At 49.8% G+C, this 24,250-nt stretch overlaps 10 protein-coding genes across 10 annotated transcripts in view; 8 read left to right on the top strand and 2 right to left on the bottom strand.

Annotated features, from left to right (window-relative positions):
- Positions 1-708: 708 nt before the first annotated feature.
- Positions 709-1,842, top strand: UREG_02908 (uncharacterized protein; the record flags this gene model as incomplete). Its single annotated transcript, XM_002543346.1, has 3 exons — positions 709-1,364; positions 1,410-1,561; positions 1,616-1,842. The coding sequence occupies 3 exons, from the start codon at positions 709-711 to the stop codon at positions 1,840-1,842; spliced, it is 1,035 nt and encodes a 344-aa protein (XP_002543392.1).
- Positions 1,843-2,660: 818 nt separating this feature from the next.
- On the top strand, positions 2,661-5,561 carry UREG_02907 (uncharacterized protein; the record flags this gene model as incomplete). The annotated part of the gene is made up of 1 exon (XM_002543345.1): positions 2,661-5,561. One exon carries the CDS (start codon positions 2,661-2,663, stop codon positions 5,559-5,561), a length of 2,901 nt encoding a protein of 966 aa, XP_002543391.1.
- A 464-nt stretch (positions 5,562-6,025) lies between these two features.
- Positions 6,026-9,313, bottom strand: UREG_02906 (uncharacterized protein; the record flags this gene model as incomplete). The annotated part of the gene is made up of 10 exons (XM_002543344.1): positions 6,026-6,119; positions 6,175-6,763; positions 6,923-7,346; positions 7,519-7,553; positions 7,615-7,627; positions 7,687-7,802; positions 8,237-8,343; positions 8,552-8,907; positions 8,988-9,046; positions 9,124-9,313. The coding sequence occupies 10 exons, from the start codon at positions 9,311-9,313 to the stop codon at positions 6,026-6,028; spliced, it is 1,983 nt and encodes a 660-aa protein (XP_002543390.1).
- A 378-nt stretch (positions 9,314-9,691) lies between these two features.
- On the top strand, positions 9,692-11,033 carry UREG_02905 (uncharacterized protein; the record flags this gene model as incomplete). Its single annotated transcript, XM_002543343.1, has 4 exons — positions 9,692-9,740; positions 10,026-10,287; positions 10,601-10,778; positions 10,917-11,033. The coding sequence occupies 4 exons, from the start codon at positions 9,692-9,694 to the stop codon at positions 11,031-11,033; spliced, it is 606 nt and encodes a 201-aa protein (XP_002543389.1).
- An 869-nt stretch (positions 11,034-11,902) lies between these two features.
- Positions 11,903-13,279, top strand: UREG_02904 (GTP-binding protein GTR2; the record flags this gene model as incomplete). The annotated part of the gene is made up of 4 exons (XM_002543342.1): positions 11,903-12,171; positions 12,233-12,334; positions 12,372-13,079; positions 13,147-13,279. The coding sequence occupies 4 exons, from the start codon at positions 11,903-11,905 to the stop codon at positions 13,277-13,279; spliced, it is 1,212 nt and encodes a 403-aa protein (XP_002543388.1).
- A 459-nt stretch (positions 13,280-13,738) lies between these two features.
- On the top strand, positions 13,739-14,585 carry UREG_02903 (uncharacterized protein; the record flags this gene model as incomplete). Its single annotated transcript, XM_002543341.1, has 2 exons — positions 13,739-13,824; positions 14,036-14,585. The coding sequence occupies 2 exons, from the start codon at positions 13,739-13,741 to the stop codon at positions 14,583-14,585; spliced, it is 636 nt and encodes a 211-aa protein (XP_002543387.1).
- A 1,358-nt stretch (positions 14,586-15,943) lies between these two features.
- On the bottom strand, positions 15,944-17,488 carry UREG_02902 (uncharacterized protein; the record flags this gene model as incomplete). The annotated part of the gene is made up of 3 exons (XM_002543340.1): positions 15,944-16,558; positions 16,614-17,401; positions 17,458-17,488. 3 exons carry the CDS (start codon positions 17,486-17,488, stop codon positions 15,944-15,946), a joined length of 1,434 nt encoding a protein of 477 aa, XP_002543386.1.
- A 472-nt stretch (positions 17,489-17,960) lies between these two features.
- Positions 17,961-19,815, top strand: UREG_02901 (uncharacterized protein; the record flags this gene model as incomplete). The annotated part of the gene is given in 6 exon segments (XM_002543339.1): positions 17,961-18,225; positions 18,328-18,958; positions 18,978-18,997; positions 19,051-19,438; positions 19,539-19,644; positions 19,681-19,815. 6 exon segments carry the CDS (start codon positions 17,961-17,963, stop codon positions 19,813-19,815), a joined length of 1,545 nt encoding a protein of 514 aa, XP_002543385.1.
- A 1,750-nt stretch (positions 19,816-21,565) lies between these two features.
- Positions 21,566-23,455, top strand: UREG_02900 (general amino-acid permease GAP1; the record flags this gene model as incomplete). Its single annotated transcript, XM_002543338.1, has 3 exons — positions 21,566-21,845; positions 21,917-22,334; positions 22,396-23,455. 3 exons carry the CDS (start codon positions 21,566-21,568, stop codon positions 23,453-23,455), a joined length of 1,758 nt encoding a protein of 585 aa, XP_002543384.1.
- Positions 23,456-23,846: 391 nt separating this feature from the next.
- UREG_02899 (molybdenum cofactor biosynthesis protein 1 A) overlaps positions 23,847-24,250 on the top strand; it is a gene marked incomplete at both ends in the record, with an annotated part of 2,068 nt that continues 1,664 nt past the window's right edge. The window contains one exon of the mRNA XM_002543337.1: positions 23,847-24,243. Within this exon, the coding sequence (XP_002543383.1) occupies positions 23,847-24,243 (397 nt within the window). The remainder of the gene's footprint in view (positions 24,244-24,250) is intronic.

The following is a 24,250-nucleotide window of genomic DNA, read 5'->3' as shown; positions in this document are numbered from 1 at the left end:
AGTGAAATAGTTAACTAACCAGCTGGCGACAAAAAAATCCATCCAGTCACGTGTCCTTGGACGTAGTTAACATGTTCCATGTCTGCAGTGCTTCATGGGGGTGTTTCCTCCAGACAGACATGGTACTGTTAAGAGCAGGCATCAAATTGACAAGCTCCGGGTAGCCGGTCAAAGAAGCTACAATGAGGCGCACCTACGAGGTATCCAACCACTGTTTCCTCTCCAGAAAAGTTGTGCTAGAACTGACAATGCACAGAATGCACTCAGGCTCCTTGAGACAAGACGACGCCGCGCCCGACCGAAGACTGGAGCCGCTTCGGTATTGCCAATTGAAGGCGCAACGGCAAATAAACAAAATTCTCTCAAGGGCGTGCCAAGCATAGTTGGCATGAAAGAGTGGCTACAGATCTTAGGACACTCAGTACGGATGACCACTGACCTTGACACACTGGTCCTGACCTGATCCAGGATTAGGGGGCTAGCAGCTTGAATATCATCCATGTCAGTGGTACAAAAGGAAAAGGCAGCACCTGCGCTTTCACACGCAGCTTCCTTCGTGCACATAGCGTGAGAACAGGATTCCCCAAGCGGATTGGGCTTTACACCGGTCCTAGTTTGCAATGCATTCGCGAGAGAATACAAATCGACGACCACCCAGTATCAAAAGATCTGTTTACCCGATACTTTTTTGAAGTGTGGGACCGCCTTATGCCTCTGGATATAGATCAGAATGCAGGAGGCGCGAGGCAGCCTCGTTACCTTCAGCTTCTGACTTTATTGGCTTTCCACACTTTCATTCGCGAGGAGGTCGATGCCGCAATATTCGAGGTCCATCATGGCGGAGAATATGACGCGACAAACGTGATACGGAAGCCTGTGGTAACCGGCATAACATCTCTCGGAATGGACCATGTTGGGCAACTTGGACCTACTCTCGAGACGATCGCTTGGCATAAAGCAGGCATCTTCAAACCGGGCGCGCCCGCGTTCTCAGTTACCCAGGAACCTGGCCCTACAGGAGTTATGTCCAAGCGTGCTCTCGATAAGGGCACTAATTTGACCTTCGTCTCAACCAAGGATTGCTTTCCCACTGGTGGGGGAGCGGTTAGCGTCCCAGTTCAGAGACTGAACGCTTCCTTGGCACTTGAGCTCACTGAAGCATTCTTGCGAATCAAAGCACCTGGCCATACGATGAGCGATGAAGATATCCATCGCGGGGTAGAAAACTTCTCGTTGATTGGGAGGTTCGAGATTATAGACGAAAGAAACTTACAGTGGTTTGTGGACGGAGCGCACAATGTTCTGAGCTTAGAACAAACTGCAGAATGGTTTGCAAGAAACACCAGTGCTCCTAATACGCATAAGTATGTTGGGCAACCCTGTGCAAAATACCTGCAACTAATTTACAGAACGGGGCATACCCTTATTTTTAGTCAATTATCACCGGAGCGAGACGGAGTGACGCTGGTACGATCTCTAGCGCATGCACTCCTCAGAAATAATGTGAAACCGGAGAATGTCATTTTCACCACATACCAGGAGAAAGAAGATAAGTCTATTGGTAAGTAGCAGCGGGGGAAGATTTGCGCATTATGAATTGATGTTGTGAAAGCAGTGCCGAACGTTCAAGCTCCCGCGACTCCGTTCCATGACCTTTGCACTCTATACTCTTCAGTGTGGAAGGAACTTGACCCGCAAGCGACGGTCACGAGTGAACCGACTATCGAGAGAGCGGTAAACCTGGCAAGACAAATAGGAGGAGGTCGTGAGGATGGAATGCAAGTGCTTGTTACGGGAAGCTTACACATGGTTGGTGGAGCGCTAAGGTTCCTGCGCCCATGATTGCGCTTAGATAGATCAACATACCGCTTCGAAACCATGCCAGAGTAAGTCAAGTCCAAAGACCACGGACTGATCGATGGAGGCGAGTAGTATCCAGTGGAAGGAAGTGGGCGAGACTGAAAATTAGCCATAGGCGTACTTAATGAGATATGCCATCCGGCCGGCACAATTGAAGTACCATGTAGTTTCTACACATCACATTACAACATATCCTGCTGTGTATATGATAATATGAATGAAATGGAAGCCAAGGGCGTCATGTTGGCCATCTGATAACAGGTGGTGACGATGCTGACTAAGCCCAAGGGATCTTTTTTGGTTCTCCGACTCCCAACGTCAAGATCGAAGCAGCCTTGCATTTGGTACGGAGTACGGATGCTCGAGTTCGATCGTTTGGGTATGACTGAGGCCCCGACCTCTCCTTGCCCTTCCTCCCTTTCCTTTCTTGCAGCGCAGCCCGTTTCGAAACCGGCAAGTTGGCTGGTTTACAATTGCCAGGGCGAGCTCTGGCGTCGGCGATATCCAGCCCTTCGACGAATACTTACTTGCTGATCTCCATCGCCGGAAGCGGAATTCTCTCACGAGGCTTACTGCTCAACAGGGCATTCTCTCCTTCCTCTCCCCGACTATCATCATCAACCGCACGGGCTTCCCGCAGATTTTACCGGAAAAGGGAAAACAAACCTTGCGCAGATGAAGCAGACGCCTCTGTTTCCGGAGCCTACGACTTGAAAGCCTGGCGAAAATATTGGCTTCTTGACGGTCAAAACTTATCCTTCTATCCCCCAAAACGAGAGCCGCCGTACGATTCGCCGCCAATGAAGACCTTTATCCAGTTCATTACTACTCCCACGGTCGATACTCCTGGGACCGCCCTCCTTCTCCATTTCGATGACAAGCGATACATGTTTGGGAACCTCGCAGAAGGCACCCAAAGGGCATGTGTTGAACGGGGGTTTAAGCTTTCGCGAGTGACGGACATCTTTTTCACAGGGAAGACAACATGGTCCACTCACGGTGGTGTCATGGGCATGTTGCTAACCCTGGCTGATGCGCTGGCAAATACTTCATCATCCCTTTTAGAATCGGTGGATGCAAAGATCGCGGAATTGGAAACACTACGGGATACAGCGACCGATTCTAGAGCTCGAACCAACGCTGAAACAAATTTGCTTAGGCGTCGTGAAGAACGGTCAAGGCTGGAGGCGATAGCGGAACAACGGTCTACGCTGTCCCTGCACGGAGGCCCAAATTTAACTCATACCATCGCTACAGGACGAAGGTTTATCTGCCGACAAGGTATGCCGATATGTATCCAGGAGTTCAATGGAGACCTAGATGGGGATACTTCCAATGCGTCCCCGGAAACACTAGGAAAGCCTACCTCGAGCGACGACCACATAAAAGTCTGGGCTCTTCCGATTATGCCATCCACCCGCCCTAGAATCAACAGGAGGAAAAGGAGCCATGATGAATTTGAGGAGAGTGTTTCGTTATCAGATCCCCCATCACTCTCTGAACAACGCCAGAAAGACCAAATTTTTCGCCAAGCAGTTGTTTCGCAAATGTTCAACTCCGATTGGCGTATGGATACGTTGGTGGAAATGCCTCTTGCCGAAGTTTCCCTTCCGGCCACTCTTTTCATCCGCAATCCCGATACTCAGCAAATCCAGCCTTACACTGGGCCCAAACCCGGTGACAGCGAGCCATTACCTGACATCAGGGTCCTGGTTCGCAAGCCGTGGCCAGGGGCTTTGGTTGAATCGCTCCCGGCGACTTCCCCTTCGGAATGTTCAATGTCATATATTATTCGGAACCATGACGTAAGGGGAAAGTTCGACGCCAAAAAGGCTGCCGCTCTAGGCGTGCAACGAGGTCCTGATTATAGAAAACTGACCGAAAACCAAAGCGTGCTTTCGAAAGACGGACAGACCATCACACCGGATATGGTACTAGGAGAAAGCCGCATAGGTAAAGGTGTTGCTATAATAGAACTCCCGACTGTGGACTATATTGAGAACTTGCTTTCAAGACCGGAATGGCAATCACCTGAGGTCACGAAAGGGCTCGTTGTTTTCATATGGATACTGGGAAAAGGGGTTGGTTCTGACCAAAAACTACAAGAATTCATATCTACTATGCCACAAGCTAAACATATATTTTCGTCTCCGGACTACTCCCATAACGAACTCACTTTTAGAGCTGTTGCTAGGTCGACCATTGAGTTCTCCGAGATTGACAGCACGCGTTATAGCCCCCCGAATTGTTCGGATTGCCATGGTCTAAAGCCGCTGAATTCGGACATCCGCATTGCCGAACCCGGGGCGGTAGTGGATTTAGAACCACAGTTTGACATCCATAGTTCCCAGACGGAAAGGGAGATTGATATCAAGCAGATAAAAGAGAGTGTCAGCGGTTTAGCACGAGGACATGTGGATGCCGTACGGCAGAAGTTCAATGACCCTTCCTTTCAAGAAAAGGTGGAAGCCTTTAAACAAAAAATCCCCGACAGCGACGCGGAGATAATCACTCTTGGTACTGGCTCGTCCCTACCTTCAATGTATCGAAACGTGTCCGCGACGCTGCTTCGGGTTCCTGGCTCTGGAAGTTATCTCTTTGACTGTGGAGAGGGCACTTTGGGGCAATTACAACGGGTTTTCAGCCCTGAAGAATTGAAAGAGGTGCTGCGAGAATTAAAGGTCATATGGATAAGCCACCTGCATGCTGACCATCACTTGGGCACCGTGTCCATCATCAAGGCCTGGTACGAAGAGGTCTTTGGCGCTTTGCCACAGCGGCAAGCAGATTTCGAAACAGACCTTTCACGGTTTTTGAGTGAAAGACGGCTCTGTGTTGTGTCGGATATACACATGCTCGACTGGTTGGCAGAGTATTCGCATGTCGAAAATTATGGTTACGACAAGATCGTCCCACTTGCTGCCACGTCCTATGTACATCCTAATCGCCATATTTCCAGCATTCTCACTCTGCACCGGCGCGATAAGAGTGGCCTCGTGATCGAGTCCACCGGCGAGAACAGGGGTGAATGGTTCAATTTCGACTTTCCCAATCATCCATCAACCACCCTCTTCCGGTCAGCTACTGGTCTAAAGTCTATTTTCACTGTGCCTGTTTCGCACTGTCAAGGCGCAAAGGCCGTTTCCTTTACGTTCCCCTCGGGCCTCAAAGTTTCTTACTCGGGAGACTGTCGGCCATCCGAAGCTTTTACCCGGATTGGCCGTGACTCCACCGTCCTCTTACACGAGGCAACCTTTGAAGACGACATGATTTCCGACGCCTTATCAAAGAGGCACTCAACTCTCAGTGAGGCTTTAATGGTCGGGAAGGAAATGCGAGCCAAGATGGTTGTCTTGACGCATTTTAGTCAACGATATCGCGAAATGCCAAACATCGAAAAAGCCAAGAAAACTGGGTTTGTACCAAGCTTTAACCAACGCAGGTCAAACCCGCCCACTGCCGTCCGCGATATCCCTGCAACTGGGGATGAACAGCAATCCGCAGAAACACCAGAGGCACCTGACACAACCGACGATCTGGCCTCGAAAGGTGACGCTTGTTTGCAAAAGTCGCTTGGCGATGATGTTCCTGTCATCCTTGCATTCGACTACATGCGCCTTCGTCTTGGGGATGCACTACACGCTGAGGCCTATATGCATGCAATGAAAGAGCACTTGTCAACGTCCGGCGTGGAGTTTTAAAATAAATGTTTGCTATCCTAGTTCCTGCTCCATTATTAGCTACACCTTAATATGTTTGCGTCTCTGTCAACATTATGCATTAGAGTAGATAGACAAGAAACGCAACTGAGTACAAGGGCAACTGCTCGCTCTTTCAGCTCTAAGGAATCGACCTATCTCCGCCCACTCTATAAATCCAAACTTATGCTTGTATATGCGTAGACCGTTTTCGTATCCAGATCAATCCTGCCACCCTGGTAAACATGATATAAAATATGCGTTATCCCGAGCAAATAGTTGCTGCAATCAATAACCGGCCGTATCCTCCCCTTCAACAAACATGCCTTTGTCCGTGTTCCACCCACACTCTTCTCTCCAATTCTTTGGAGTATATTTGTCGACAATTTTCTTGAAAGCCTCGAGTGTGCAAAACGTTGGTTCTCCCGGTAAATGATTGGACGGTTTGGCTGCGCACCCTGGTATGGTCACAGGCCGATCGTTATATCGGATGCGGACGTAATGTTGGCCAAGGGGAGGTAGTTCAGCAACGGGGGTTCTCGCCACAGAAGACGGGTGTGGCTGTGTTGTGCCGGATATTCCAGTGGAACGGCGGAGAAAAGAGAAGAGAGAGGACTCTTTGCTGCTATTGTTGCCATTATTCTCGCCCACGGGGTTTGATAGTTCTTCGAGAATATCCCCAGCGCGAGATTTGCGCCGCCGGCCGGGACCATCAACGTCCTTGAATAACTCAATTGTAATGTTGGCGGTGTATGGAGGCCATTTCCCATCATCAAAGGCTCCTAGACTGGTTAATATAGCAGCTATTGTAGTGTCATGACACCCACTAATCGCAAACTTGACTGGTGAACCATTTTCTCGCTTGGACTCTGTTGTAGGCCACCAACCGCCGCTAACACTTGTGGCTACCATTCTATCCACGATATCGCCCATCAGAGCACCAATACCGAGCTTGCGATACTCTCTACTTTCTCTGTATCCGGCGAACCATTCATCCATGGCGATTTTATCAGCGATCTCGTGGCCTTGGAGATCGTAAAATTCCGAGGGAAGCCGGGTTAGAGGCCCGTGGGCCATAGTCGAATTAATCGTATCGAAGATACCAGAGAGACGGGGACGGGAGTTAACCGCAACTCGAGAAGAGGATTCGGGCATCCATTTGGACCAAAGAGAGTTCAAGTACTCCATTTGTTCGGAGTTGTTCCCTATATGCCAATTAGTTTAGAACAATATTGCGATGCATCGAAAAGTTGGCGAGTTCTTAATACATCTCTCAGCGGCACGTTGAGCGAATAACCTGGCTAACTGCCTAAAGCGATGGCAATTTCCTTCGTTTGGATACAATGTCTCCTCCGCCGGCGTACGTTGAACGATAGTGGGGGCCACAAAATTGGAGGTCCGGGCACTAGCAGGATACATTCCCCAGAAAGTTTGCTGGAGTGATTCAAGGGCTCGTGGAATGGGAGTGGAACGAAGGTACATGTGGTCCGCATTGGAAATTATTGGGGGCATATACCCAAGCTGGTCGATATACAGGTTTCTCAAGCGACGACCCAGAGCAAGCGTGGTTTGCCGTCCTTTATCAGTCAACTCACCGAGCTGACTGGAGAGCGAAGTGTCAGTACAATCATCACCGTGGGCATTGATACAGGATGTTAACTTGCCAGATACCATCACCACCGGCATCAGGCCCCACAGAAAGTAATGCCTGGTCATTATTCCCAAATTTTTCAAGCTTTCGACGCCATTGAAACTCGTCCCATTGTGACGAGTCCGGGCTGGTCGTAGCTATAGACATAAATCGTCTTGCGGAGGTACAATATGGCCAGTCTAGGGCGAAAGGGCTCAGCCATGGGATCCAAACTAGCTCTAGGATAACCGGTCTCAATTACATGGGTGTAGTCCTGCCTGCCGCCGTCATTAGCTGTGCAACTAGATGTATCAGGCCCCAGCAACGTACATTCTGGAATCTTGCAGATACCGGTGTTCGTTCACCTGGATGGCGGCCGGGGATAAGTCAAATGTAATGGGTAGTGGTTCAACGTGGAATCCTCACCGTGTCGTAGGAACTAGAAAATGAATACCGTGTGCTTAGCATGGCGCAGTAATTCATCGACAGGAAACATACCACTTGGACTAACTGTAACTCCAACCCGCGAGGGTAGAGCTTCTCGAGCTCTTCCTTGGAGTACGCTTCCCGCGGAAGGAGAGTCGTCATTTGCGGCTGATGGCAGTCGTGGCACCCTTACACCGCACGGCAATAGAAACAAAAGATATAACCACTGTGATAGCAAGAGATGTGTCAAGTGGTGGTCTGGAGGATGTCTGTAGTGCAATGAGCCGAGGTGATGACGTTGTGGCTTGCAGGTTGTGCTTGAGAGACGACTTCACTTCCTAAATTTATGATCCAATCTTCAAAATTCATCTGCGCAACAGCCCACAGGGATTTGACCTGGGCAAGCTGGCAGATATGATATCTATCATAATCTACCATGAAACCAATTTGAAAATCAATCATCAACGACACTAGTTATCACTCCCAGAGCCACTCCCTTCTATCCCGGAATCTCACAGGGCTAATGGCTAACAATTCCGTTGTTTAAATGCAGTTCTCAAAGACCTTCCTTTATGGCTTTACAATTCACAAAAGATGCACCGTCCAAAGCAAACTGGCAGACCCTCCTTGACCATCTGAATCGATCCCAGGCCTAGCTTCCCATTGCCACCCCATCGTTCGATTTCCGGCACAATATTGTCCCCGTTATTCCTTGGAGCATACCAGAAGCTGAGGATAACCACAGACAGCGTGGTGAATAGGTTATCCCATATCCCCCCGATAGCGAAACGGAATCCCATCCTTTGCAACCCTAATCCGTTCCCATCTCAGAATACCATATTCCACAGCACAACGCCGAGTGCGACCAACGACGCGATGCCGCCGTTAACATCCATGATTTGCGGCCCCGCTGCGGACTTCGCGTTAGGCAAATCACACGAAAATGCTCTTAGGGTGGTTCTGTTGTCCGCTCTCAGAGCCCCTTTCAGGCAGGCGAAGAAAGCTTTCGATACTTGAGATTTGGACCCGTCCGTCACATTCGGCTGGTAATAGTAATCCGGGATGAGGCAATAGGAATAGCAGTCCTCTACGAGACCGACGGTACTCCCGTGGCAGCATTGGCTGACCGCCGCGTCGCTGGCGTTGTGGACGCCGGAGATCCAACAGTAGTCGAATGATGGATCGAGCCCAGGCAGCAGTACTGGCGAGTGGTCCCGGTGGCATCCATTTTGATCCGACATCCTTGCGCGCGTCGATGGCAACCAGTGGATATGTGTGCAGCAAACAAAACGTCTGGTGTGATTGTCCAGATAATAGTAGCTAAAGGGTAGCAAACAATGGAAAGTGGGAATTTGCAACAAGTTACACCTTACCTCCAGGCACTGTGTGCTCGTTATATAGCCGTCGGTGGTGCTACGGCCCATGTCACTACCTACTTAATCCGGTACCAGCGCCCCGAGCGCTAGCTAACTACACCCCTTATCTCACCCAAGAGCCTAGATAACTAACGAGGCTCAGGTTGCAGTGGTCCCTGGTAAGTCCGAAATATCGCAAAGGACGCTGCGATGATTGGCAAACACCCATTGGAGGCAGCCATATCAAAGCGAGATCGCAAGGGCTTTTTGCAAAGTTGGGCAGTAGAGCGACCCAGAACATGGTGATTATTCAACACATCTTTGTATTGTTGGAGTTGAAGCATGTCCAACATTTATGCTAACTAATTGCTAGCCAATCTTGCTGCTAGAACCTGTTGTTGGGGCTAGAAAAGAATTTTCAAGTTCAAATTTCCACCTTGTAACAAGGATTCTGGCTAACATTTCAGTCAGGAGGCTAGATCAAGGCGTTATTAGTATGTGTGCTGTAGCTGGTATAGAAGAACAATCCATGGAGTCTTTACTTGAAAGGTATTTATATACTAAGAATATATTGAGAGAAATCGAAGCTTTTTATTCTGCTCTTTACCATACTGGAGACTGCTTGGAAGTCTTGAGCAGTATCAATTTGTGACCACTTTCCTGCGTTAAAAGGTTTTGATAGAGGTGGCTGAGCGGGAGACAAAGAGAGCCGCTTGCTAGGCATGGTCCAACTTTTCGGATCTCAACAGAAAGACGGCTTTGGATTACTCTGTATGTAGCCCTGCCTGACGGGAATTTATGGAAGCCAAAGCGCTTTGGTACGGGGATCTGAGCGCAAACAAGTATCAACCCACTGTGCACTTCTTTGCATGAACGTGCCATTTGTTAGAGAGTATAGTTTTGCCCCCGAAAATCGCATTCAATCCGCATCAAAAGAATTGGAAAATGATGATCCTGTGGTTCTTTAGCAGAGAGGATCTGTCATTCCCAATCATACAGGAATGGGACATGTTTATTTCCCCCAAGCTACGGCTGGACTCTGTACTTATCCTTTAGTTCATGAGGCTAGAGCAGAGATGACACGCAGGTCAGTTGGTGATGGAGTAATATTGACACCAACTGCGGGAGATCTGTTGCGCTCATCATCTCGGCGGTTGAAGGCCGGCATGAGTTTGATTCCGTGCATAAAGTCATTTGTTGTCAGTCTCAGCATCCCGGAATTCATCCACCTTCACACTTCACCCTCTTATTTGGGGAGGGAATCCGTGGCTGACCTTCCATTCTACCCTTTTATCACCCTTGATCAGAATCTTAAGAGGTCAGTTTGCTCATTCGCTTTGCCAGCCAGCTCTTCAAGGCTAACTTCAGCCTTGTTTCTTTCTGTGCCAAAGGACAAACACATCAGACGGAAAGAGTTTTTGTATGTACATACTTTGCCCTGGTTGAGCTTCAGGAGGATGCGCATTCCAGACCTCGCTTGACTTCCCAGCCGACTCCGTATTAATCTCCCCAAGACCAAAGGTCCCTCACCCCTGCAGCCGTAAGGCTAAGAACAGCCCCTTTTGCCACCCTAAGAAACGCGCCTTGACAGCCGTCGTGTTGGTGATACTAAGCATTGCCCAATTAAACAGCATAGGCCTTGATCTCTCCCCTTTGCTCGGGAAACATTTGAATCCCCCATCGGATCCGGTGAGTGATGGATCTTCCCACAAGTTTCAAGGGAGCCTATCCCTACTCGTTACCGCCCAGATTATCCACTGCATGCGGCTGACCTCCCCCGGTATTTCCGCACTCAGTACCCCATATCTGGTAAGTCCAGAGCACCGGAATCACGTCACTTGCTTGTTGGCAGAAAGCTGTTCCTTCTTGAGGGAATGGTGATGCTGACCATTCGAATACGGCCGTTAACGAATCAGTTGCTATCATTAGACTTTGCCGGCGGGACAGCCAATCGACCCGTTCGGAAGCACGCCCAAGGCAAAAAAAGAGGATCCAACAGGTGGAAAAAGGAATCTTGCGGTCAACGATAGCCGTTACGAATTGGTCACTCAAATATGGAGGTAAGAAAGCCGCTCCTTTTGAGCCTGTCTTGTCTCCCCTTCGGCCCTCTCGTAAAGTCAATCTGTTCTTTGTGGTGACCGCCTGAAGAGAGGTTTTTTTTTCCTTATTTTCTTTTTCAATTGGCACTTTGCTTTGTTACATTAAAGCGCGAGTGCCTTTCCATATCCGAAGAGGCGACTGTTGTTCGTTTCTGGGGTGCTTCCACTATACGTGACTCGTGACATGGATCATGCCATCTATATACCCGACGGTTCCTGGTTTCGCATTATAATAAGGGCATAAAGATCCCATCCGTGTCTGCAGTCGGAAATCCGGTTCGCGTCTAGCTTTATATCCCTTAATCTCCCCCTCTGGCTTCTCGGTGGTTGCGCTCCTCAACTTTTTAACGGCGGCTTCTCAGGTTGTCAGCTCTGTTACCTTGGGGCAAGGTGGCGGGAACGGACGTCCCAAAACACTATTCCGCTGCTTGTATATGAACGGAGAATATCCTTTGGCATCAAAAACAGAGGGCTGTGAACGAAGGCGTTGGTTGGACTCGTCGTGGCAGCTCCTTGGCGGGGATATCAGAAATCAGAGTCCTGAAGTGATGGATATCTCCAGCTGACGACAGACCGACGCACCGTTCTCTCGCCGTCTCCCCAGAAACTATGCTTTTCCCCTTCCCTCCTCCATAGCCACCCTTATTCGCACGGAGATGTAACCGCCCGGCTCCAGGCCCTGTTTCCCTCTGCTCGACGGCGCAAACACGTCCTCCTGTTCTTCCTTTCTTTCTCCCCTCCCCGGTGTCCTGCCTTTCTGTTTCTCTCCACGCGCCCCTCATCCTCTTCTTTACAGGATTCTGCGAAACCAGACCGTTTTCTTTCTCATCAAAAATGCCTCCCCCTGTTCCCAGAATTGTGCCTGCGCGTCACCGTTCAACGCTTGAGCCTGGACAGGAGCGCTTTGTGTTTTCTGACAGCAGCGTTCTCCATGGACAACCCCCAATCATGAAGACTAGAGCCCAGCTGAGCCTTGAACAAAATCTCCAGGGTATCCAAAGAGGGCAATCCTCTAGCCAGCCAGCTACAGAACGCGCTGAGCAAGCTCCTCGCGACAAGCCCCGCGATGCCAAACCTCGTCTGTTGTTGATGGGATTACGCAGGTTAGTGTCTCACTATTCTTTCTACGCATACGTTATCTCTAATAGAAGTGCTGTTATCTAGAAGCGGTAAATCTTCCATCTCAAGCGTTGTCTTCCACAAGCTCCCACCTACGGAGACTCTCTTCCTCGAATCTACCACTCGTATTCAAAAAGATTCGATTCAGTGAGTGATCATCAAACTCATGCACTTGTTATAACAGCACTAACTCGGCACTCGCGTCAAGCTCATTCATGGACTTTCAGATCTGGGATTTCCCTGGACAGTTGGAGTTCTTGGAGCCATCTTTCGACATTGAAGAGATTTTTGGCACACTTGGGGCCCTCGTTTGGGTTATCGACGCTCAAGACGATTATTCAGACGCAGTAGCTCGTTTGAATCGCACAATCCTGACGGTTCAGCAGTACTACCCGCATATTAACATTGAAGTCTTCATTCATAAAGTGGATGGCTTGTCAGAGGAGTTTCGCTCCGATATCTTCCAGGATATCGTCCAGCGCATCACTGATGAACTCAGCGACGCTGGTTATGAAAATGCCCCGGTGCATTTCTACCTTACCTCTATTTACGACTATTCTGTTTTCGAAGCTTTCAGTAAGGTCATCCAGAAACTCATTCCGTATCTCTCGACCCTTGAGAATCTCATCAACATCGTTGCCAACAACTGCGGTATGGAAAAGGCATATCTTTTCGACGTCCTTAGCAAGATTTACATTGCATCAGACTCTCGTCCAGTGGATATGGCATGCTATGAAATGTGCTCCGATTACATCGATGTGATTGTTGACATCAGTGAGTTGTATTCATGGGAGCATCCGGATCGCAAACCATTAGGCCCTCAGGTTCCTGAAGCAGAGAGCCATGTTATCTTGCACGACGGATCTATGATTCATTTGATGGAAATGAATAAGTAAGCTGCCTTCGAAATCTCTCCCCCGATCCTCTTTTCATTGAAATGTATATTAACGGTTTGATAGATACTTGTGTTTGGTGTCCGTGATCAAGAAGAAAGATGCAAAGGAAGTCCTTGGGCTCATCAACATGAACTGCAGCATGTTTCAGGAGGCCTTGAATGAAGTCTTTGCGAGAAGCTGGGAGCGCGACCAGTAGCCTTCCCAATGTCGCTACGATAAATGAAATAAAAACCGAGCAAAAGGCAAAAAAAGGATGAAAAGCGCTGAAAATGCGAAGGAAGCGATAATAGAGGGGCCAGCAAGCTATAATGACTTTAAATTTCGCCTGGCATAAAACACCTACTCTATGTTCCATAGCAAGATTTTATTCACCCTTCAAGAGGGATGATGAGAATGAAATCACATTATGTATGCGCCTAAAAATACTTCTGTTGAACCCTGCGTCATCATTCAGGGGTTGGAGATGGATCCCTTCCAGCACATTCGGCATTGGTTTCTGTAGTTGCTGTACGGAGTAGTTATAAAAATCTTGCGCTCCCTTGTCCGGATATTCGCCAGACAGCTACGTCTCACGACGGGAGCAACCAGTTCGCTGTAGGGATGCATTAATGACCCAGCCAGGTTCGCCTCTCACTACGTACATCGCAGAAAAAAAATGTCGGACCTTCGCCAACGCTCAAATCCCGGTGCGGCCGCACCATCGCCCAAGACATCTGAATCTCTTGGGAAGCAAATAAAGCGGTCCGACGAGGAATCGAACAAAATCGGCATCTTGGACATTTTTCGGTTCATTTTTTTACTTTCACTCACCTCTGTGGGATTGTCCTACTTCATTACCGGCGACTCCTTAACATGGGGTTTTCGACCATGGTTCACCCGATGGGACAGGCTTGTTAGACAGCTGGTACGGAAGTCCTTAATGCCAGCAAGGTGTCATGCTTCGCTGACCTAGAAATCTCACTTGTTTACAGCGCGGACCCATCCTCCTCACTCCCTCCGAACTCTCTCTCTACAATGGCACCTCCCCAACCCTCCCGATCTACATCTCCATCAACCACACCATCTACGACGTTTCCGCTTCTCCATACATGTACGGCCCAGGAGGCGGATATTCCTTCTTCGCCGGGCGCGATGCCACCCGCGCATTCGTAACGGGTTGTTTCCAGGATGATCTCACGTCAGATCTAACTGGCGTGGAAGAGATGTTTATGCCGATCGAAGACGACGACGAGTCGGAGGCAGAGAAGCGGCTGAGTAAAGCGGAGAAGAAGCTGCGGAGAGAGCGGGAGATGAGGGAGGCACGGAGGAAAGTGGATGAGCATGTGAAACACTGGGTGGACTTTTATGAGAAGAGTGATAAGTACTTTGCGGCGGGAAAGGTGGTGCGAGCGCACGGCGAAGAGAAGGGAGGTGCTGGGAAGAAGCGGGAGCTGTGTGAGGCCGCGAAAAAGGGACGGCCGAAGAGGTCGAAACTACGGGAGGAGAAGGAAAAGTCCGAGTAGAACTGACTGAGATGGGCCATGATTCGGCTCGGCGAAATACTTGATATACAGGCCGTTCAGTTTCCCTCTGGATGCCTAGTAACATTTCGGAATTACGTCCCATGTCGATCTTTGATAGTTCTCGAGTTGTGTAAATTCGTGCTATCCTAACCGCTTTCTCTGCGGTGGCATATATCTCATGTCATATAATGCCCTTCCTGTTTAATAGCTACACAAGAAGGAACTTGGTGGCTTGCAAGCTCAGGGTAGGTTTGTGATAACGTCCACCCAGTCATTCCAACCTTGAGGAACTCCTTTTCATATCTGGTTGTTTTGTCTGATAGAGCAAGAGTTAAAAAAAAGGGAATCCATTCATTAACCCATAAAAGACAAAGCTTTGGTTTTAACAAGAGCAGGTACAGCAAAACACCGCTCGCATCATTAAAACAGAACCACAGGCCGAAGGAAATGACGATAGGACGACAAATTTACTCGCTGGCGGTCACAGCGCGGGCTATCAAGTAGAGAACGATTCGTTAGCGAGCCGGTCAATGTTGGGGTATATACCTTGGGAGTCGTGGTGATGTTCCAACGTACTGTAGATGTTCATCTTTGAGTGTCCAACGACCTTCTTGATTTGACCCTTCTCCTCCAAATCAGCCAAAGCCTTGCGAGCCAAGCTGCCGTTGATCTTTAGACGGTCGACGAGGGTGGCAACGGTGATGAGGCGGTACGACTGTACATCCTTGTAGAGTTTCTCTGAAGTGGACTTATCGAGAACGACGGCGTGGTTGGCCTTGTCCTTGACTATTGTAAAGGAGCATGTCAGCACAGGGATTCGGTGGTTGCGATAACAGAGCTGATATTCGCTTCGAAAAAGGAGGTTGCGAAGAAAGAAACCGCGAAAGGCGATATAATCGACCGCTTATGCTCTCCTTGCCGTTTCGTGGAGGAATCGTACCTTTGCCCTTGGACCACTTCTTCTTCTGCTTCTTGCCGGTTGCTGCGGGTGCCTAGTCAAACGGTCCACGTTAGCATTCTCGCAAGCTCAACACCGCATGGACAGCCAAATGCAGTGCAATGGGCAGGTGTACGAACCATGATGGATGAACGTGTGGTGCAGTTGTCGACGGGATGTTCAACACAGAACTTCGAGATCGTCTTTCCAGCTTTGTTCGTTGCGAAAATTGCGAGTGGGGTCTGACTAAGCGACTCTTGCCCTAAACCCTCGTTTCAACCAGATCGAGACTAGTGTGAACTTAGTTTATTCCTACAGAAGAACTGCTCATCAACGCTTCTATCTGGGATTGACTATGAAAGCGATATGAGAGTAATGTTCGCCCTAATTCAGTTGAATTACATGGAACTAGTCCCATCCGCTAGGTGCATGGGAAGTCGCTCGCTGATAACTGGGGCCATTCTTCCTCCAGGGACTTTATTTGGATAAATTCCGCCGCTTGTCCGGCGCCCCTCAGATAGCCCATCGTATATCCATCTTGCCAACCAAACCAGATCAAGCTATCAGCCTCTCTTTTATCCAATTGAATCCAGGATGCGTGATTCTTTCCACCAGCTGCATGGGGTATTCGAGCTATCCTCGGAATACACCCGCATATCCACTGATGGAGCGTTCCAACATCATCATCACTCGTCGTCATCAATAGTTCTGGGTGCTCAGTGCTCCAGAGGATTTGCTTGATATTCGACTTTTGAACCAGGGCCCCCGCAAGACATGGCGTCCGTTCTTGGATCGACCACAACCAAAGAATATGCGGGAGCCCGTTGTCTATCGTAGCGACCATGGTTCCAGTTGGGTTGAACGATATGGCGGATATTGCACGAGTACCGCCAGGGACATTATATGTAAACGGGAAGACGGGAGACTCTGGGGCGAGAGCGTATTCCCGCTCTGCGGCTGCTGGGTTGGTTTCGGTGTAGATATCTCGGCCAATTGGAACCGTAATCGGATCTCCCAAAACCATTGCCAAAGAAAACTGACAACAATCAGAATAGGTCCCCAAATGGAAAGGCATAGGAACAGACACCTACCGTTTTTCCGTTGATTAATTCAACGGTACCTCCTTGTTTTCCAAGAGCCAAAACGCCAGAGTCAGGGCTCCATTCAACCGTCTTCACGCCAAATCCAATCTCGTTTGCACCTCCGGTATAGGCTCTATAGTATTGGCCATCTGCGGTGTAGATAGCCACCGCCGTTCCTGCTAGAGAATTTCCCCAGCAGGCAATCCAAGTCCCGTTCGGGCTCCATTTTAGACCCTGGACATCGACCAGCTGCACAGCGGCTGTGGCAATACACCTGTAGGACTCTGGTTCATGGACGGACAAAACATCATTTCCGTCCAACTTTAGAAGTATTGCTAGGTGTGCCGATTGTGGCCGGAATGCATAACCATTGAAGCCAGAAAACTTGGGTGTTTTTATGATACGTTGTTCACTGGTGTTCAGATTAAAGATCATCATCTGGACGTTGAATTCCAAGAAGCAAATGACATCCTCTCCAGACGGCGTGAAGTCCGCATGTACAAAGCCACTACCGTCCCCAGCATCAATCTCAGCGGCCCAGTCCTCATCCTCTGCATCAAAAACTGAGATATGAGTAGTCCTCATACAAAGTACCCTTGGGTGTTGGGCTCCTCTGTCTTTGGGAGCATCACCTGCTCTTGACCACTGCACAAATTTTACAGCATCCTGAACATCATTTTGCAAGGGAATCGTGCGGAGATGGCTGCTTTCTTGTGAAGTTTGGTGTAACTCTAAATGCTGGCCATTTACCACTGCGACATACTGACAATCCTCAGATATGGCAACAGGTAGAGCATCTTACTAGCTTTGTCAGTATACGAATTCAAAGCCCACCATTATTGATTGAACCTACTTTGGCTTTTGATGTTCTTTGTGGTTGACATTAGGCCACTGTGCAAGTGTGAAAAGGTGATGTTGTGATAAATGACTGTTGGCGCAACTGCAGGCTCAAAACAAAGCCACCTTAGCTAGTTAGCTACTAATAGCAAGAAGCCATGTCTAGCCCAACATGTCTCCCGTTGATGGCTAAAATAATCAATGGGAGGTCAATGCCATGAGCATATGATATGGAGTGCACCTGCTGTTTTATTCTTCTGGAAAGCAATACAAGTGATCTAGCCTATAACTACAGGGTTGAGAGATGCTGATTTTGATAAAGAACGGGAATGGGCACTCGTTAAGGCCCGGTGATTGGTTTCCTAGGGCAGTTGGGCCGTTCCCCGATCTTTGCTGGCCCAACCGCCCGGGTTTACCTCCCTGTCAGCCTTGTCCTCTATTATTCTGGGTTCCAAGCCATTCTTTATGAATCGTTAAAGGCCCTTTGAGCCCCCAGGAACACCAAACATCTTTCCAGCCATGCGCGTCCGCATGTGCTTCGACGATCTCGCCTGGGAACAGAGTGAAAATGTATCGGACGCCTGGATCTCGAGCCTCTTCAAGGAAGAAACCTTGATGGCAATCGGCAGATTTATTTTAAGGCATCGGAAAGGCACTCCGGTTGAGTTATGTGACCCTAAAGCAGGGGCGTTCAATGCGTCATTTCGGATGACATTCGAGGATGGCGGATCTGCCCTGATTCGCTTCCCCAAGCCGGGTGCTACGATGTTTCCAGAGGAGAAAAGTGCGCAATGAAAGTTGCTGTCATGCGGTATATTCGCGAGCACACGACGATCCCCGTTCCCATTCATCCTGCACTGGGGCCGCAAGGAGGACAGTCCACTAGGCCTTGGCCCGTTTATCATCATGGAGTACATTGACCATGCGATGAGCATGAGCGAGGCACTAAACACGCCGGGCTTTGCTGTCGAGGACCGTCCTATTCTCAATCCGCGCATTGATGAAGAGAAGCTCAAGATGCTCTACGGACAGGCTGCAGACATTTTGCTTCAGCTATCAACTCTCTCACTCCCAAAAATAGGATCTCTAAGCCAGATTGATGACTTTACGTGGGAAGTAACACGAAGGCCTCTATCTATCAACATGAACGAACTTGTTCGTGTAGGAAGCCTACCTCGCTCAAAGCTGCCAAAGCCGGCTGCTACCTTTGGAACAGCATCTGCTTACTTTAGTGCGCTGGCAGATCTTCATCTTGACCATTTAATACACCAGCGTAACGATGCTGTTGATTCCGAGACAGATTGCCGCCGAAAATATACTGCCAGGACGCTCTTCTCCCAGCTCATCGCAGAAGGTCGATTGACAACCACACCTACAAACAATGGCCCATTCAAGTTATGGTGCGACGACCTCCGACCATCCAACATTTTGGTCAATGAAAATATGCAAATCCTGGGAGTTGTGGACTGGGAGTTTACCTATGCCGCACCAGTCGAATTCTCCCATGCCCCACCATGGTGGCTTCTCCTCGAACAGCCGGAATATTGGCCGGAGGGGTTCGGATCGTGGATAGAGACATACTAATCACGTTTTCAAATCTTCTTGACAGCACTGCGCGAGCAAGAAGACGTAGCCCTTGGGCGAGGCACCTTGAAACACAACCAGCGGCTTTCCGTCCCAATGAAGCAAAGTTGGGAAAACGGTGGCTTTTGGGCTGTATACGCAGCAAGAAAGAACTTTGCGTTCGATACCGTGTTTTGGAAGAAACTCGACGAGAGGTACCTTGGACCGCGAATGAGCAACGACGAAGATGTTTGGCGGGAGAGGATCGAGCTACTCAGCAAAGAGGATCGAGAAACAATGGATCAGGTTGTCCAGCGAAAACTCGATGAGATGAAGGACAGGATTCTCGCCTGGGAGGCAGACGAGGTGGTTGAGCCGGATGCCAGCGGGCACTATGGTCGAGACGGTAGCCTCATTCCAGCCATTGAGAAAATGTAGGGGTTGACAGGCGGGTAGGATTATAGGATATCACGCCTGGGCAGTGCTTCAACCGTACAACAGGGAGCCCAGCATCAATGGGCATTAGTTTTGCAGGTTCTGGTTCTTAGCCTTATCAGGGAGGACGTTCAATGGACTTCTTGATCTATCGTCTGATGAAAACTTCTACAAGGTAGAGCTTCCCAAAGTTGATGAAATGAATGTGAGCCGGAATTTTGGTTGAGTATCAGTTGCATAGCCCAGATCTGTTTCGTCCTCGCTCCACCAGGTTGAACAACATGACATTGTCGTGAGATATGGTGGTGGTATGCTATCAAACCGAGAACCTTTAACCAGCCTCGGAGCCAGAGTCAAGCTGGCAGTGCTGACTTGAAATCTATGGGGAATTCCCCGAGACTCTGCTCCATTCTTCGTATAAAGCATTCAATACTTAGTAAATCCCTCCTCGAGAGGCGGCCCGTGGGGCGTATAGAAACGTTCTTTTGGGCTCGGAAGTTTTTAAGCTTCGAAACTCAGGCTCCTCACGGCTATTTCCCCTGGAGATATCCGATGGTTCTGATACGGAGAACATTCCACAGCTCTTCTAGCGCAAAATCTTTGCTATCAAAATGATCCAGAAAGTGGTTGACTCCACGCAGCGGCTCTGGGGTAAGGTTGGGGACTCCAGGAAAGCAGTGCAGAGGCATCCAACTCGATCTTGCTGTCAGAGATCCTAATAATACTTCAAAGCGACGGGCTTGCCGCGGAATGTACGTGAATTCATAAGGTGACTGGACCACACTTCAACTCCGAGGCATAGTTATATGTGCACTACGAAGGGCCCAATATTTGCAGAAGCAATATGCCATTTGTCGCTCTCCTCGTCGTGTAGCTAAGTGGAGGGTGCAAGCTGTCTCTCATCAGCCCACACACCGGTAACTATGATTCCACAACTATGGAGTAATAATTAGCTCGTTAGCTATTAGTTACACGACAAAGGCGTCACTCCGCTCCACACAGAGTGATATCTCACGATTGAAGGCCAGCGTCATATGTCGGCGTATTCGGACGGCTATTATCCAGCTCAAACTCGCCAGGTCCATCCGGCTGGAGAGCCTTTTTGATATCTGCGATTCCATCAACACTCCACCGTTGTTCTAGCGCAAACCTTTTCTCCATTGGCATGTTAAGCTCTTCGCCATTCGGCGATCTTGACTTCATATCAGGGATACCGGTGGAAATGCATACGCATCATTGCAGAGGATTATAAATCGGGCCGCAACAGTTCCTCGTGGTCGATCAGAAGCAAGTTCCCTTCCGTAGAGAGCGTCTGTCCGACGGATCTCATCCAACTGGCACAGACTGACGAGTGCTTGGTTAGTTAGAAGCATATTTCTTCACATGTCGTTTCACGCCGTGGCGGATCGGCGGGATCTTGGTTCATCATCTTCGCAGCGGATTTGAAATTCGGGATTGGCCACTCGGCGACGCGGCAGACAGAAAAAGTCAACTCTCCAGACTTGGAGGCATCTCGTAGCCCAAGGCCACTAAAACACGCCCTGCAGAGTCCACTTTATTCCAACCTGCAGGCCTGGAAAAATTTCGAAAGACTGGCTGCTCCACCGAAGAAAGAGGGCCGTGGATCAATTGTCCCAGGGTTCATTTGCATCTAGCTTTTTGTTCTTTTTTGATGAGCGTTGGAGAGGCTTGTCAGACGGCGAAAAAAGCCGAAACCAGACCATGACCAGCGAGGGCTAGTTGATGCCATGCGGCTAACCCCGGTGTCCCAGGGATGAACGCCTCCCCGGACTGCCCATCGCCAATCACGACGCGGGCGATGCGTTTGGCTCATATAAAATCGAGGCCTGGTGGAGGAGACCACGCCAAGCGACCCGAAACCCAGCTGGTTCTCCACGAGAAAAGCTCTGCGTCCCGTTGATTCTCGACGGCCTCCGCACGCCCTTCAAAAGCCAACCTCGTCTTCTGGGTTCACATATCTAGGGCATGATCCCTCGCTGGCTCTGAGAGTCTGTGCCTGTCCTCCATCGGCACCTGTGACCATGCGATAAGGTGACAATACCCCCTTTCGTCCAGTCATCAACCAACACCTGAAGCAAATCCCACGTCGAGCACCAGCAGACAAAATGGGCGCAACACACAAGGAAGAAAGCCACATCATCGCCGATGCCGAAGCCATGCGCGTCGCATCGTGGGATGAAGTCATGCACAAGGGCCCCAAGGCGAACCTCGCCCGGCGCATCATCGATGGCTTCAAGAGGGATCCAAAAGCCTTCATCTCGCAGCCTTTGAACGACAAGACTGGGTTCGATGCCGAAGGCGCTGCAGCCGCGACGGCGGCGTCGCCGCTGAAACGAAAGCTAAAGTCGAGACACTTGCAGATGATTGCTATCGGAGGTTCGATCGGTATGTCACTTGATATTCCCGCTGGCACTGCTCCCCCCATGATGGATCATCCGGCTGACTCTAAGCTCAAGGAACCGGTCTCTTCGTCGGCTCTGGGAAGTCATTGGCAACCGGAGGCCCGGCTTCCGTTGTCATTGCGTTTTGCTTAATCGGTATCATGTTATACGCCACTATCCACGCACTGGGTGAACTAGCCGTCATGTACCCCGTTGCCGGAGCGTTTGCGCACTATTCAACACGTTTTTTGGATCCTGCGTGGGGTTTCGCCATGGGCTGGAATTATGCAATCTTATGGCTGACTCTCCTCCCGCTCGAGATTGTCGCTGCTGCCATTACCGTCGGGTACTGGGAAGCTGATGTATCCCCGGCCGCCTGGGTTTCCATGTTTTACGTCTTGATTGTCGTGATCAATCTGTTCGGCGTTCTTGGATACGGTGAGGCGGAATTTGTGTTTTCGATTATCAAAGTCATCGCCGTCATTGGGTTCATGTAAGGAAACTACCTCTCTGCATTCTGCGACTTTTTGACGTGAGCTGATGATTGGCAAAAGCATCCTAGGTATTGTGCTGAACTGCGGCGGCGGTCCAAACGGCGATTACATAGGCGGGAAATTCTGGCATGACCCAGGCGCTTTCAATAATGGATTCAAAGGCCTTTGCAGTGTGTTTGTCACCGCCGCGTTCACCTTTGGTGGAGGAGAGCTCGTGGGACTGGCTGCTGCAGAAACCGCAAATCCACGAAAGTCCATCCCAACCGCAGTCAAGCAAGTCTTTTGGCGCATTGTCCTATTCTACATTGTGTCTATGATCATAGTCGGCTTGCTCGTACCGTACACTGACCCACAACTGCTGAATGGCTCCTCCACTGATGTCAAGGCTTCTCCGTTCGTTATCGCGATCCAGAGAGCTGGCATTACGGGTCTTGATTCGGTGATGAATGCTGTGATCATGATCTCTGTCTTGTCCGTTGGCAATGCTGCCATCTACGGTTCATCGCGTACCTTGACTGCTCTCGCAGAGCAGCATCAAGCTCCTGCGTTCTTGGCCTACATCGATCGAAAGGGTCGCCCGCTGATGTCCATCATCGTGGCATCCCTCCTTGGCCTTCTCGGGTTCCTTGCCGCGACCCCAAAGCAGCAGGATGCCTTTATGTGGATGTTGGCAATCTCGGGCCTTTCGTCTGTCTTCACTTGGGCGTCTATCTGCCTTGCCCACATCCGATTCCGACGCGGCTGGAAGCTCCAAGGCCGCACTCTCGATGAACTCCCTTTCAGGGCCCAGGGTGGCGTCTTCACCTCCTGGATTGGATTCGCGATCAATATCATCGTTCTCGTTGCCCAGTTCTGGACCGCCCTGGCTCCCATCGGCTATGGAAAAATGTCTAGCTCGGAGAGAGTCAAGTACTGGTTCTCAACATATCTCGCAGCACCAATTGTGCTGACATTCTACATCTACTACAAACTCCGGTATCGCACCTCCATTGTTCGCGCCAAAGACATGGACCTTGACACCGGGCGACGTGATTTGAATCTGCAGCACCTGATTGCGGAAGAGAAGGCGGAATATGAGAGCTGGCCACGGTGGAAGAAGGTGTACAAGGCGTTCTGTTGATTTCGACGATATCCAGGATGTTTTTTATGAATATTGTAACATATACCCTATTTATGCCCTCCTTTTGTAGTTATCTAGGGCGTCAATTTGAGCAACGTCAAGGAACACTACTCTGTATATCATGCCCTCGTATCTCCGATTCCTCGCATCGCATGCCTTGATTTGTCGCTGCAGTTCGGTTGGAGAGCAATCCTCGCCCCCGGTCAGTGACTAATAGCCTAACGAGTTCCCCAACGCGCGCCCTCCCGCCAACTTATAAATACCATCCGTCACGGCCCTCCCTCGACGCAGATCAATCGATCCCCCGGCGTCCCAGAATGTATCTGCTGGTATAGAAGACCTTCCGGCCGTTTCTGGCTGAGTTATTGCTGAACATCTGCTCCACGCCACCATGCACTATCTAAATGCATCCCGACGGCTCGTGCGGGGTGGCCGTCGCCGCTGGCCGTCCATAGCACAGAATCCGCCACGGCGAAATCAAAGCTGTGCTGCGACTTGTAACAGCGTTGAACCGGCCTCTTCCCCTTCTCCATATACGCCGCCACCTACATCTCCTGTTTCACTAAAGTCTTCCCGCAAGGAGACGCTCAAGCAGGCAAAGCCCTTCTCCGCATTCCTCACAGACACATTCAACCGCCAACATGACTACCTGCGCATCAGCATCACAGAGCGCTGCAACCTACGATGTCTATACTGCATGCCCGAAGAGGGCGTCCCGCTCTCGCCGCCAGCGCATATCCTTACAACCCCCGAAATCGTATACCTCTCAACCCTGTTCGTATCACAAGGTGTGAA

The sequence above is a fragment of the Uncinocarpus reesii genome, genomic scaffold (genome assembly GCF_000003515.1).
Source record: "Uncinocarpus reesii 1704 scaffold_1 genomic scaffold, whole genome shotgun sequence".
NCBI lineage: Eukaryota > Fungi > Ascomycota > Eurotiomycetes > Onygenales > Onygenaceae > Uncinocarpus > Uncinocarpus reesii.
This window is presented reverse-complemented; position numbering and strand designations above follow the sequence as displayed.